Source organism: Amblyomma mixtum, chromosome 3 (assembly GCF_055824585.1).
Source record: "Amblyomma mixtum isolate Tamu chromosome 3, ASM5582458v1, whole genome shotgun sequence".
In the NCBI taxonomy this organism is placed as follows: Eukaryota; Metazoa; Arthropoda; class Arachnida; order Ixodida; family Ixodidae; genus Amblyomma; species Amblyomma mixtum.
The window spans coordinates 348501238-348513349 of record NC_143014.1 but is presented as its reverse complement, the minus strand read 5'-3'; the positions used below and the strand labels follow the sequence as shown (position 1 = coordinate 348513349).

The following is a 12112-nucleotide window of genomic DNA, read 5'->3' as shown; positions in this document are numbered from 1 at the left end:
ACTTCAGGTAACGTAACGAAATGTATATCTTTTCTTATCACTAATGCCACGCCTCCGCCTCGCGTCAGCCTGTCCTTGCGTGCTATGGAGTAGTTGGGGGGAATTACTTCAAAGTCTTTGATTTCTCTTGTCAGCCAAGTTTCTGTTATAGCCATGAATTCTGGCTTTAAACCTAATAATAAAGATTCCAAGGGACCGAGCTTATTGATAATACTACGCGCATTAATGTTCACGAAAGTTATTTGGGACGTTGTGGACGGCGCGTGCGTAGAGCCCGTGTACTTGTGTCTTGGTTTTTTGCCTCGGTTAGTAAAGGTGTAACCCGATGAGCTGCAATTGGTGACACTTCACATTTTTCGTTGTTCCAAAAGTACAATTCACCGTTTATCTTTAGTTTGTCGAAAACCAGCGACACTTTTTCACCGCAATCTTTTTTTGGTTTCCCGTATTTCCATAGCTTTTTTCTGATTTCGCGGACACGAGGCGAAAAATCTTCGCTTATGGTAAACTCGGTGCCTTTTAATTTGTGGCAGTTACGTAAAATGTTCGTTTTGTCCCTGAAATCTAGAAGCTTCAGTATTATAGGCCTTGTTTTGTCTTCTGCTGGTCTACCTAGTCTGTGAATGCGTTCTATTGCAACTTCTTCCAGTTTTAAGGATTCTTTGACAACTTTTTGATTCACAGCTCGCTCCAGCGAGTCGCTATTTTCTTCTTCCTCTTCAGGCATGCCATAAATTATAATATTCGATCTTCTGGAGCGGTTTTCGAGATCGTCTACTTTTAATTCCAGAGACAATACGAGCTGCTGAAGATTTGCAACATGCTCAGTACATGACGAAAGCTTGTCTTCAAGTAGGGTAAGGCGTTCTAGTTTGTTGTCTATCGATGTTAACCATTCTTCTTTTATTGTTTTTATGTCATCGGCTATCTGTCGTAGCTGTTGAGAAAGTTCTTTCATATCAGGCCCAGGATTTGTCTCAACGTCACCCGCAAGTAGGAACAATTTCAATATATGCACCACATCGCACACTGTATCAAGAAGTACCGCAGGGCACGGCAGCACAACAAGGCAACGCTCGCTGGATCTAAAACATTTCCCAAAAGGCTTTCTTACCTGCACGAGGAAGACAAGCGGGTTATCCATCTGTGCACAAGCCCAGCTGCCGTGCCCTTTGGTCTGAAATCCTTCGTTGACGGCTTTTATAGCCCAGGAAGCTTGCAGCGCCGCTAAGCATGGCTTGAAGACCACACTGTCGCTGCCGCTAGTCGTTGGCGATGGTAGGTGACGAAATCCATCCGCAGACCGTAGGATCAGGGGCGTTGAAACGTTGTCGTTCCACAGCACATGAACAAGTTCGTACTGGAAGTGCTGACGTGGTTGTTGGCATCCCGACGGTATCACCAGCAGGCTGGCAATGATCTGCACGAGGAAGACAAGCGGGTTATCCATCTGTGCACAAGCCCAGCTGCCGTGCCCTTATCAGGGACGCCGTAGTGCAAGGCTCCGGAAATTTTGACCACCTGTGGTTCTTTAACGCGCACTGACATCGCACACACACGGGCCTCTAGATTTTCGCCTCCATCGAAATTCGACCGCTGAGGACGGGATCGAACCCGCGTCCTTTCGTGCCAGCCGCCGAGCTTCATAACCACTGGACCACCGCGGAGGGTTATCGCGATATTGGTTTGAATCTGATTTCGCCGTTGCGTGTTCACTGCGCTCCTTCGTGGGTTCCCTGAGTGTCGAGGCTTTTGGAGGGTGAAGTACAGGCTGGGTGGTGGAAGGTGCATTTTCATCAGTGGATGCCGAACGTGCACCCGACCCGCATGGGCCTGGCGATGGAGGCTTCGCGCTCGCTGTCACGCACGCACGCTTCACACACACGCACGCATGCAAAACCATAATTACGCACAGACTACGGCTTTTTCTTTTAGAGAGATGAACGCTACTAGCACAGCCCAGAGAGATTGTCGCCACCTCTTCTGCTGTCTTTAATCCCAATAGGGCCTGTTTTAATAACGAATAATAGCCACCGTGCGCAGGCTATCATAATTCGGGTAGGAAATGTTACCATTCAAACGATTCCATTCAGCACTCCATGAGGGGAGGATATCTGTTTGTAAAAACAACGAAGGGTTTTTCGGAAAGAAAACCAGCCGATGGGAACTGCTACCGTGTTTCACACTTTTGGTACAAAAATGAAGAAAATATTGACGACAGACACATTTAGCCTGCACAGGTTTCCCTAAAATCGGAGTTACATTTTAATGAGACAAGAGTTATTCCGAACTATACGCGGGACCAATATGTTTGTTTATTTTTTTTTTTCAATTGAATACAATGCTTGAAAACGGACGCCGCAACAGGTAGGTTCTTCCGGCATCCGCAGAGAGGAAAGGAGCTGCCTATAAAGAGCACACGCCTTTTTACTGATGACAAAAATATGTTGAGAAATCGAATAACAGAGTAAGATTTACGCAATTTTTTCAGAGGTGAAGAATAAATCTACAGCCCCAATCCAAATGTTGGAGTCCAGCGCTTTAACCCTTGGGATACGATGGGGGCTGCTCGCTATAAACGGCCACTTTTCAAATTTCCCGAAGGCAGCACTTTGGTCCTCACTTCTCAGAAACGTATGATTTACAGCGGGCTAGAAAGGCTCTTCTACTAAGGTGAGACACAGATCCAAAGGTCTCTTTACATTTGAGAAAGGCTGTACATACTCATCCTTACCACAACCATCATGATCGTCATTTTGACTTTGCCCACAGTAGGGCAACTACCTCTCCCATGTCTCTCCAATGAACCCTGTCATTTGCCAGCCGCCGCCACAGTGTGAGGGCACGGCAGTTCAGTTGGTAGCGATTTGCTGGAGGTGGTAAGGAAATACGTCTTCCTAGGGCAGGTAGTGACCGCTGATGGGGAACATGACGGAAATAACTAGAAGAATAAGAATGGGGTGGAGCGCATATGGCAGGTTCTCTCACATCATGAATGGCGGTTTACTAATACCACTCAAAATAAATGTGTAAAGCAGCTTTATCTTAACGGCACTCATCTGTGGGGTCGAAACATCGGCGCTAGCGAAAAAGGTTCAGCTTAATTTAAGCACAACACAGCGAGCTATAAAAAAAAAGAACAATAGGCGTAACGTCAGTGACTGGAAGCGAGCGGAGTGGGTGAGGGAAGAAACGCGACTCAATGACATCCTAGTCGAATTCAAGAAACGGGCCTGGGCAGGGCATGAATGCAAACGCAAGATAACGGCTGGTCCCTAAGGGTAGCGGGGTGGATTCCAAGAGAAGCCAAGCATAGCAGGTGGCGGGAGAAAGTTAGGTGAACGAATGAGATGAAGCGAATGAGATGGCAGGGATAGGGTGTACACACGCCAGACTGAAAAATAATCAGACGGAAGCATAGCACAAACGCTGCCAGAGCAGCTTGCTCAGCGAGAACCGAGGTCTGCTGAGCTTGTTGAATGAGCTATGAGCAAATAATCGGCTCAAAAGGACGAGCCTCTTGCTTTTATAAACGGGCCCTGTCAGTTTGCAATGCAGGGCTGACCTTATGCGCGCTTCCCTCCCTCTTTGACGTCGCGCCCCTGGTTAGGAAAAATCCGAGGAGGCGGGGAATCAACGAATGCTTCAGCGCACGGCTCAGTTGAGATCTTTCTCAAAGCATCCTGCCGTTTTGCTTGCTAAGGGAGGACGGGGTATTCGCCGTAAGTTCCTTAGCCCGTTTTTTTTTAATTATCTGATTGCTCAAAAACTAAATAATAACCGACACTCAAAGCTGCTGAACTGCTTCTGAACTGCTTCTGAACTGCTTCTACATTAACTGAACTGCTTCTACATTAATGCGATAGTTAGCTGGTTGATGAATGTTGTGTTCTGCTGCACTATATGGATTACCCCACTGATTTTGAGGCACATCTCCGTGAAGGGAATAAATGGACGTCCTACCGAGAACTGACGAACACCTTGCCCAGCTCAACAATATGCTGATAGATGTCATCATCAGCCCGCCGCGGTGGCTCAGTGGTTATGGCGCTCGCCTCCTGACTTGTAAGATGCGGGTTCGGTCCCGGCCGCGGCGGTTGAATTTCTTTGGAGGAGAAATTCTAGAGGCCCGTGTGTTGTGCGATGTCGGTGCACGTTAAAAAACCCCAGGTGGTCGAAATTTCCTTAGCCCTTCACTCAACATGCCGGCAGTAGCATCGCGTCGCGGCCACAGGGGCGATACAGTCCTGTTGTCCGGCAAATACCACAATGACCCCTACACGAAGACGTAGCGGAGATTTTGTCAGCGCCTTTCGGCACGCATATAAACGATTCCCACTGCCGTCCTCCTTTTGTGCAACGTCTTTTGGGACTGCGTGCACTCCTCAGCTGGCGCTTTTTGTTTCGATGCCTGGCCGCCGCCATTTTACTTTGCTGATGGCGTCCCGTATGAGACGCGTGCCTAAAGGCCAGTACCGGTGCCGTACAGGGCTGTGCGTACGGGGGTGATGCAGCTTATATCGCGCGGTGCTTGCAAACGTTTCCAGGCAGCTCGGTGTTTTGCGTTGTCCCTGAACTGAGAATAAGGCTGGTTTTGTTTACCCGAGGCACCAGACCACATATTCCGAGTAAGAGATCGTTAGTGTCGCAACCGCATTGGTGATGTACTTGCATGCTCTCCACAGGCACTCTCGGTGATCCAATTCCAATTTCTTGGATAATTTGTGCAGTCCACGATCCCGTACGGCTGTCCCAACCACCTTGCAAGCAAGAAGTGCATTAATACAGGGAAAAAATGTTTAAAACGGCAAAAGTCAGACTAAAAAGGCTTCTCTGGAATGCATAAAGCTCGCGACTTCAAAGCTCACATGACACAGGCAGCAATGGAGTGCCGGAAACGGAAATGGGTGTTGGTTCCCAATGCATGTGGTTACAGAGCATCTCCTACCCAGCTTGCGTTCGGTGAAGTGGTGTACAGCGGTTGGGGTACAAGTTTGCAATGCAGGAGCCTCCTGCCGCCCGCCAAGTCTGATAGTAAATAGGGTCTGTATTGAGGGAGTGGCCATTGAGCTTGAACCATGAGCTCGAAAAGAATACCTGCGAGTGGGGTAGTTAAGTCCTCCAGCCAGAAAAAAAATATGGCAAAAAAAAGGAATAAACAGGGCATGCAGGGTAAACAGGGTAAGACGGAAGGCGTGCGTATGAGAAAAGGTCAAGAGCTTAGCAAGCATAGGAATGAGTATTCTGCAAGCCCTCATCGTGGAAATAGCAATAGTTTTAAGTATCTCTAGACGAGGTAGCCAGGTATACGAAAGCCCAATACCAGCTTTTTAAATGAAGGAAATCTTATTCTCTAAATCTGTGAAGCGCGAGAAAATGCAGTAATTTTTTTCCGCGAAAAACGGGAACAGAGTGCACGAGGTGAGCAAGAACATTTGTGCAAAAGCCACGATCGCTGATGATGTATTTAGGCACCCACGACGCCCAATTGAAATTGCCTGCGCAATTGTACCATGACATGCACATTTATTAGCATTGACGCTTGGTGCGAACAAAGGAATAGTCAGCGCTTGCTGCGTGTGTTTATTTTTGATAGCGACGGCGGAAAACGAAACTGGATGTGACGATACAAAGGAATAGGTTGATTGGATTCCTGCGCCGTAACTACTGCAACACGTCATCGGTGAACATTCTATTTGCACCAAGCTGCGTGTGTGGCTTGTGGGCTCAGTTTTGATTTCGTGAGGAAAAAAGAGCCGAATTTTCTCCCGCCCCAGAACTTCAGATGCGCACATACTTGCCGCTTGAGAAACCAATCTGGAATCGCCTTGACCATGACTTCTACCACCCTTGGCACTGAGCATGCGATTGTGTTTACTTCAACGCTAATCAACATATACGAGACAACTAGCCACCTGATTGAGAATATTTTTAAAGGAAACGACGTTCAACTTCCTAATAATTTGGCCCCATCAGTTCTTGTTTTTAATATAAAGCTTAGCTTATTTAGGAATTTCTGAAACTGTTCGCCAGGACTCCCTGTGTATTTATTATATAAATAGAGCTAAGACAAAGAAAACAGCAATAAGAAAAGTAACCCTTGTTTTCTGCTCGGAAAAAACATCCGTACAAAAAAAAATATCTTTCCTGCACGGCTTGCGTTGTTTTCTTGATCCAATGTTCCACACTAGTACCAATTATTCGTCTAATACTTGCATTAATGCAAAGATTTTCCTAACGAATGATCTCATAGTGGTACACTTTTGCAGCAATCAAAGTGAAAGTTAAAACAAAATTTGCGGGGAATTTAAGTGCCTGAAAAGCTTACAAGGAAGCACTATTTTAACTTGCTTTTGACGAGTGACAGCTTTAGTCGCTTATGTGCCGATGAAAATAATCACAATTATTTTTCTAACATCCTTCTCCAATTGTGCGCCACTCGTTATGAACGTTTTTCTCGGGTCTCTACAATGAAGTGGGCCCCCTCACTTGTGACGGCAAAAACAATAGAAATACTACTTTATGTATATGTGACCTTTACAATCGAATGGGACGAGAAAGAAAACACTATTCAAAAACTAAAAAATGCAGTAAAAAAACGCTCCGTTTTATTTTTTTTCCGAACCCGTTTGAACCGGCTCGGGCCGGTTCGAACCGGAACAAAATGTGCCTCCGGAGCCAAAACCGAACCCGAAAGGCGTGAACCGAAACCAAACATGAAAAAATTCCGCTTCGACACCCTGAACACAAGTATTCATAAAATAAGGCAATGGCACATATGTACAGTAAGGCTGCAATGAAATGCGATCTGAATATTTTGTCAGCATGCTTTCAGCCGCAGTATGTAATCATTCCGATTCATGTTTCAGGGTAAAGGATCTACCAAAGTACACATTTATAAACCCTTTCTGAATGAATATCTCACTGCAAAGTAGAAAAGTACCCCATATGCATGTTCGTGTTTCATTCCAGCGTGACTGTACACAGTCGTCTGACCAAATGTGCAGCATCTAGCCCCTCAGGAATGCTATAGGCACCTGCAACCGCAGAACACATCAGGCAGGCCGACAATACATATCATAAATGCTTGGTAACTTCCTCACAGAAAGTTATCAGGGAACGTATTGAAGGACTTCTTTAAAAGCAGAATACTTTACAACGTCAGCTGGTTACATGGGGCAAACACCAGTCGCTTCTTTGCGTTAGAGCCCTCAAATAACACTACGCTGGTGCATCGGAGTGTGAAAAGCATAAAAATGCTTAACGGCTGTTTCCTTGTGAAGACTTCAGCTTTCACCTTGAATGCTAGCTTCGTGCATGTTGAGTCATTGTGACTTGTGTGTAACCATGGTAATGCGGCACACGTGCATATCTTCTCACCGCGTGCCACTTGATAAGGACGGCAGAAATAAACATGAGTGGTTTTTGCCTCTGAGCTGTCAGCCAGCGTGCCTGAGTGTTCCCCAGACACGACAGTGCATTGCACATCATTTAACTTTTCCCTCGTTCTCAGCAGGTAAAAAACTTCACTGTATCTCCTCAAGCGCCAAAGATGGCACATAGAACTGACTCCCAATTATTTAATTTTATATGCATACATAAATCTTTCCTTGTTTTAAAAGTCCAGCCAACACAACGAAATCTCTCCATGTTCTTCAGTAATTGTAGTCACTAAGCTCATTTCAGCCGTCATTTATTTGTTCATTCTTTTAATGGTACCTCCAATGCACTTTTCTGCCATGCTCAAGCACCGAAATCTGGGCAAGCAGGCGTGAAATAACGTGCCAGCAATGAAAAAAGCGCAGACAGCAGGCGCAATTTCAGACAACACAAGCCCAGAAGTACTACGGTTAGGCCGGATCGTCACACCTCATAGATTTTTTCACCACCGACTCTTCAAGTGAACAAGATTATAGTTGTGAGCTGCATCGACCCAAAGGTAATTCCAGCCCTTGGCTGTATGAACAGAACAAAATTTCAGATGCACAGTGGTGTGGGCACAAGGGGCTAAACTGCTTTTTTAGCACGATTCAGGCAGTGTGAAACATGGCGAGTATGTACGGCGCTGAATTTCCAAATGGCAAGTCGTAAAATTCACGAATAACACAAACAATTCGTCTGTGATATAAGAGTAGAAAACTTGCAAAATGCACAAAATTTATGCTGCCTAAAGAATTGCTTTTTTCTACTCCTCTATTGGCAATTTTGTTTTCAAATTCAAGCAGGCTGTCATGACAAAGCAAGTAAGGCTTTTTTCTTTGTACTGTCACAATAATGAAAATGTTTTTTTTTTTTGTGATATTGCCAGATAATATCACGGTGGCTGTAGGGCATGTGGCAAAAGCAATAGCGTTATGAAACAACTTGTCCAGGTGTGCAACCGTAGAAAAAAGGTACAGAAAGCCTGCGCACATCAAATTAACGGAGAGATTTTTTTCGGCGCAACACAAGTTTCTGCTCCTCAGAGGAGTGAGGTGCGTTGTACGCCCAAAGTCTACAGTTTGTGGAAGACAATATTGGTGAAATGATTAAAATTTATCTCTCCTTCAGGTATCCTGGAATATATTATGCTGTGTAATTGAAATTTATTACATTGCGCAGCAGCAAACGTTCACCGGTATGTCTCGTACACAAAGGCGAATTTTTCTCGACAGAGCAGCCTTCAATAAACATCAGAGCAGAGAAGCCAACAGTCACTTTTGTTAAACTGAATAATGGCAGCATGTTCACTTATACCCCAGCCACACTAAGAGTGCAGAGGGTAAGCAGGTTGTTCGAAATTTTCCTTATAATCCCCAAACAGCATCATTGACTTCCCTGGTGCAAGCTAAAAATTACTGAGCCGATGAAAGTGGGGCCTAACACAGCCCCACTAAGCTCACAGGAGGACACTGATCTTGTGTTGCATACACACAACATTTACAGCCTAGGTTAAAAAAAACATCTGATTTCAAATTCAATTATTAAGGTGGAGATCATCCTTCCCGGTGTAAACCATTCAATTCCAGCTGCAAAATGTCTTTTTCAGCTTAATTATTGACACCGAAATTACATCCAGCTGGATAACTTATACTTCGAAATAGCTCCATGGGTTTCCGTCAGGCACACCCACTTGAACTAGAAAAGCTGGGATTGGGTCGCCTCTCAAACCTCTGGCTAAACATGGCTTTTCATCTGCAAGATAATGACCATGAAACAATTACCTGTCTTTTCCATCAAGAAAACTTCTTCATTGATGTATAACTACATGCAGCATGTGAAAGAAGCAGTTGAAAACAAGCACAGGTAGGCAACAAAATGCCATGAGGCAAAGCATGTTGCAGACTTCATCACACAAGATAAGGTGCACCCTGAAAGAGAGACGTAAAATGACTGCAGACACAGCAAACATGCTGTGTGTATGCTAAGCATGGTGTGGAGTGCAGGCTTTCCACAAACACCAAAGCAAATAGAAAAGCACTGGTGAATGCAGTTGTCCAATCAACCCTCTGGTGGTAGAAGGAAAACATTTTGGTGCCTTCCTGTCCTTCACTACACTGAAGCACCTAACAAAATATGTGTTGTGTACAAGCAGAACCCATAAGAACGCACCACACCATAGAACAGCATTTCTTCGCTATCACCCAAGCATGTGTTGAAGCACACACTAAGAAAGTCGGCAGATGGTAGGTGGAAAGCACTTGGGACACTTCCTGACTCACGAAAAGCTGCAGCATCAGAGAAAACTCATCTCTATCGTCGTGCCTACCACCAATAAATTGAAAGCATAAAGTATCGCACTGTTTAAAGAGAATATCGAAATAATGAAGACTTGACCAGCTTCCTAGCAGTATGCTACCAAACTTGAAGCAGAGAAAATGTTCATTCATTGCTTTGGCATAGCTACACGTGAAAAAGCACCGCACTGAGTACGATTCCCACACGCCGCTGACCATACACTTCCTGTCTGTCTGGTAGAATCGAACTCGTTGGTGCTGTGTGCTCCTCCTTGTGGTAGATGTTGGGGCTCCTGCTACTCTCACCACTTGCCGGTGGTGTCGCAGTCCTGCAGCTGAGCGTAGTGGAGTACGTTGTGTAGCACAATGCAATCTGTGCTGATCTCCCCATGCGAGATAACTCCTCACCATGCCGTTCAGCACTCAAAGCCTTCGCAGACACATCATGTAACCATTCAGGAGCCCGGAATGGCCACCCAGCTTGGCAACCAGTCCATTTGAGAGGTCAGTGATTATGAATTTGGCAGAAGGGCTCCCGAGCACGTGCAACTCTTTGTGCGAGTGGTGCTCAACCAGAGCTGTTCCTGAGGGGGCAATCCTTTCACCCATTGTGTTCAATATTCTGCTGAGCTATGTTCCCAGCCATCAACAAATTTGCACGTACGTCTATGCGGACGACATTGCATTTTTCTCGGCTGCTCCTGACATTCAATCACTTCGCGTGCGTCTGCAATCGTACCTGAATATGCTTGAGAATTGGTTGTGTGGCCTACGACTCACCTTAAATGCTAACATATGCGCTATCCTTGTTTTTCGACTCCAAGGTACTGTTGCTCTGCCTCTAACTTACGAGCGACAAATTATTCCCCAAGTTGCGTCTTTAAAATATCTTGCGTCATTTATGACGACAAGCTCACATGGCGCTCTCACATTGGCCATGTTGCAGCGAAGGGCGCTCGTGCTGGGGGCATGTTGAGTAGATTAAGTAATCCCCGGTCTGGAATGCGGAGAGATGCACTGATAATGATTTAAGTTATGTACGTCCGACCATTGTTAGAATTTGGATCAGTGCTGTTTTCTAAATTCGCCGGCTCGTTCTTTTAGAGCGGGAAGCTCTACGGTCGTGCCTTGGCCTCCCTAAATTTGTAGCTAACAACGTGATTTATCTTGGAGCATGGATTCCACCTTTATTATCTAGATTTAAATTTCTCACTGTTTAGACGTACCCCACGATATATGATTCAAGTTTCCACCGTTCCTCGTTTGTTTTTTGTTGCCATACGACCTCCTTTTTTGGAATCCACTGGCCTCGATTTCATACCCCGAAGGTAGATCTGGTGCAAAATTTACTTGAACCTTTAAAAGTTCTCCTGTCTAACTTACTTCCGACACAAAACAATAGATCTTCCGTGAAAATTGTATATTGTCACGTTGTAGTGACGGCAGTCCAGCGGTCAGGAAGACACCAGAAAGATTTGTAAACGAAGCTCTTTATTTGGGCTGACTTGCGCCCTCAAAAGAACTGAATCACTCGGCGGCGGCGTAAGCAACAGGCGTGCTCGGCGGTCGCCGAACTACGAATGTACGCCGCTCGCGGCATCGCTCAATTTAAAGCCGACAAGGAAACTTCCAGATAACAAGACAAGATCATCTACAGAAATCTGGAAAAACCTAGATGCAGCCTTTCATGGCTGCGATCAATCGAGATTAGTGTGGTCGCTTCTCGCGTCACGAACAAAAGTGATAACAACCCTTTCCTGCAGCCTTGAGCGTGAACGAACAAACACTACAATGATAAGTGGCATTACCCCCCTTCCAAAGAAGCATCGTCTCGGTGCTTTAAAATGAAAATAAACACGGAGAATGAAACTTCGAGTCCTTTAGCGTTCATAATATGGCTTCAGACGTACGACATGTACGACTTCCGGGCGTGGGCGGCGTCGCTGAGATGCTGTCGTGCCGTCGGGGATGACTTCATAGTCGAGGTCACCGATGCGACGGAGAACCCTGTACGGGCCAAAGCAGCGTCGAAGCAACTTTTCGCTCAATCCACGGCGGCGAACTGGCGTCCATATCCAAACCCGATCACCTGGCTTGTAATGCGTGTCTCGTCGGCGCAGATTGTAGCGTCGGGCGTCGGTGTGCTGCTGGTCTTGAATTCGAAGCCGCGCAAGTCTTCGGGCTTCCTCGGCGCGGTGAAGGTAGGCGGCGACGTCGAGGTTGTCTTCGTCGGAAACGTGCGGGAGCATTGCGTCGAGTGTTGTCGTGGGCTTTCTGCCGTATACCAGCTGGAATGGAGTAAACCTGGTTGTCTCCTGGGCGGCAGTATTATAGGCGAAGATCACGTAGGTCAGAATAGAGTCCCACGTCTTGTGTTCGGCGTCGATGTACATGGA

The 12112-nt window shown here is 46.0% G+C and overlaps 1 protein-coding gene across 1 annotated transcript; it reads right to left on the bottom strand.

Annotated features, from left to right (window-relative positions):
• Positions 1–238: 238 nt before the first annotated feature.
• Positions 239–2728, bottom strand: LOC149356300 (uncharacterized). Its single transcript, XM_089576299.1, has 2 exons — positions 2725–2728; positions 239–1476 (listed from the first exon to the last, which is right to left on the bottom strand). The coding sequence occupies exons 1-2, from the start codon at positions 2726–2728 to the stop codon at positions 239–241; spliced, it is 1242 nt and encodes a 413-aa protein (XP_089432425.1).
• Positions 2729–12112: the final 9384 nt, after the last annotated feature.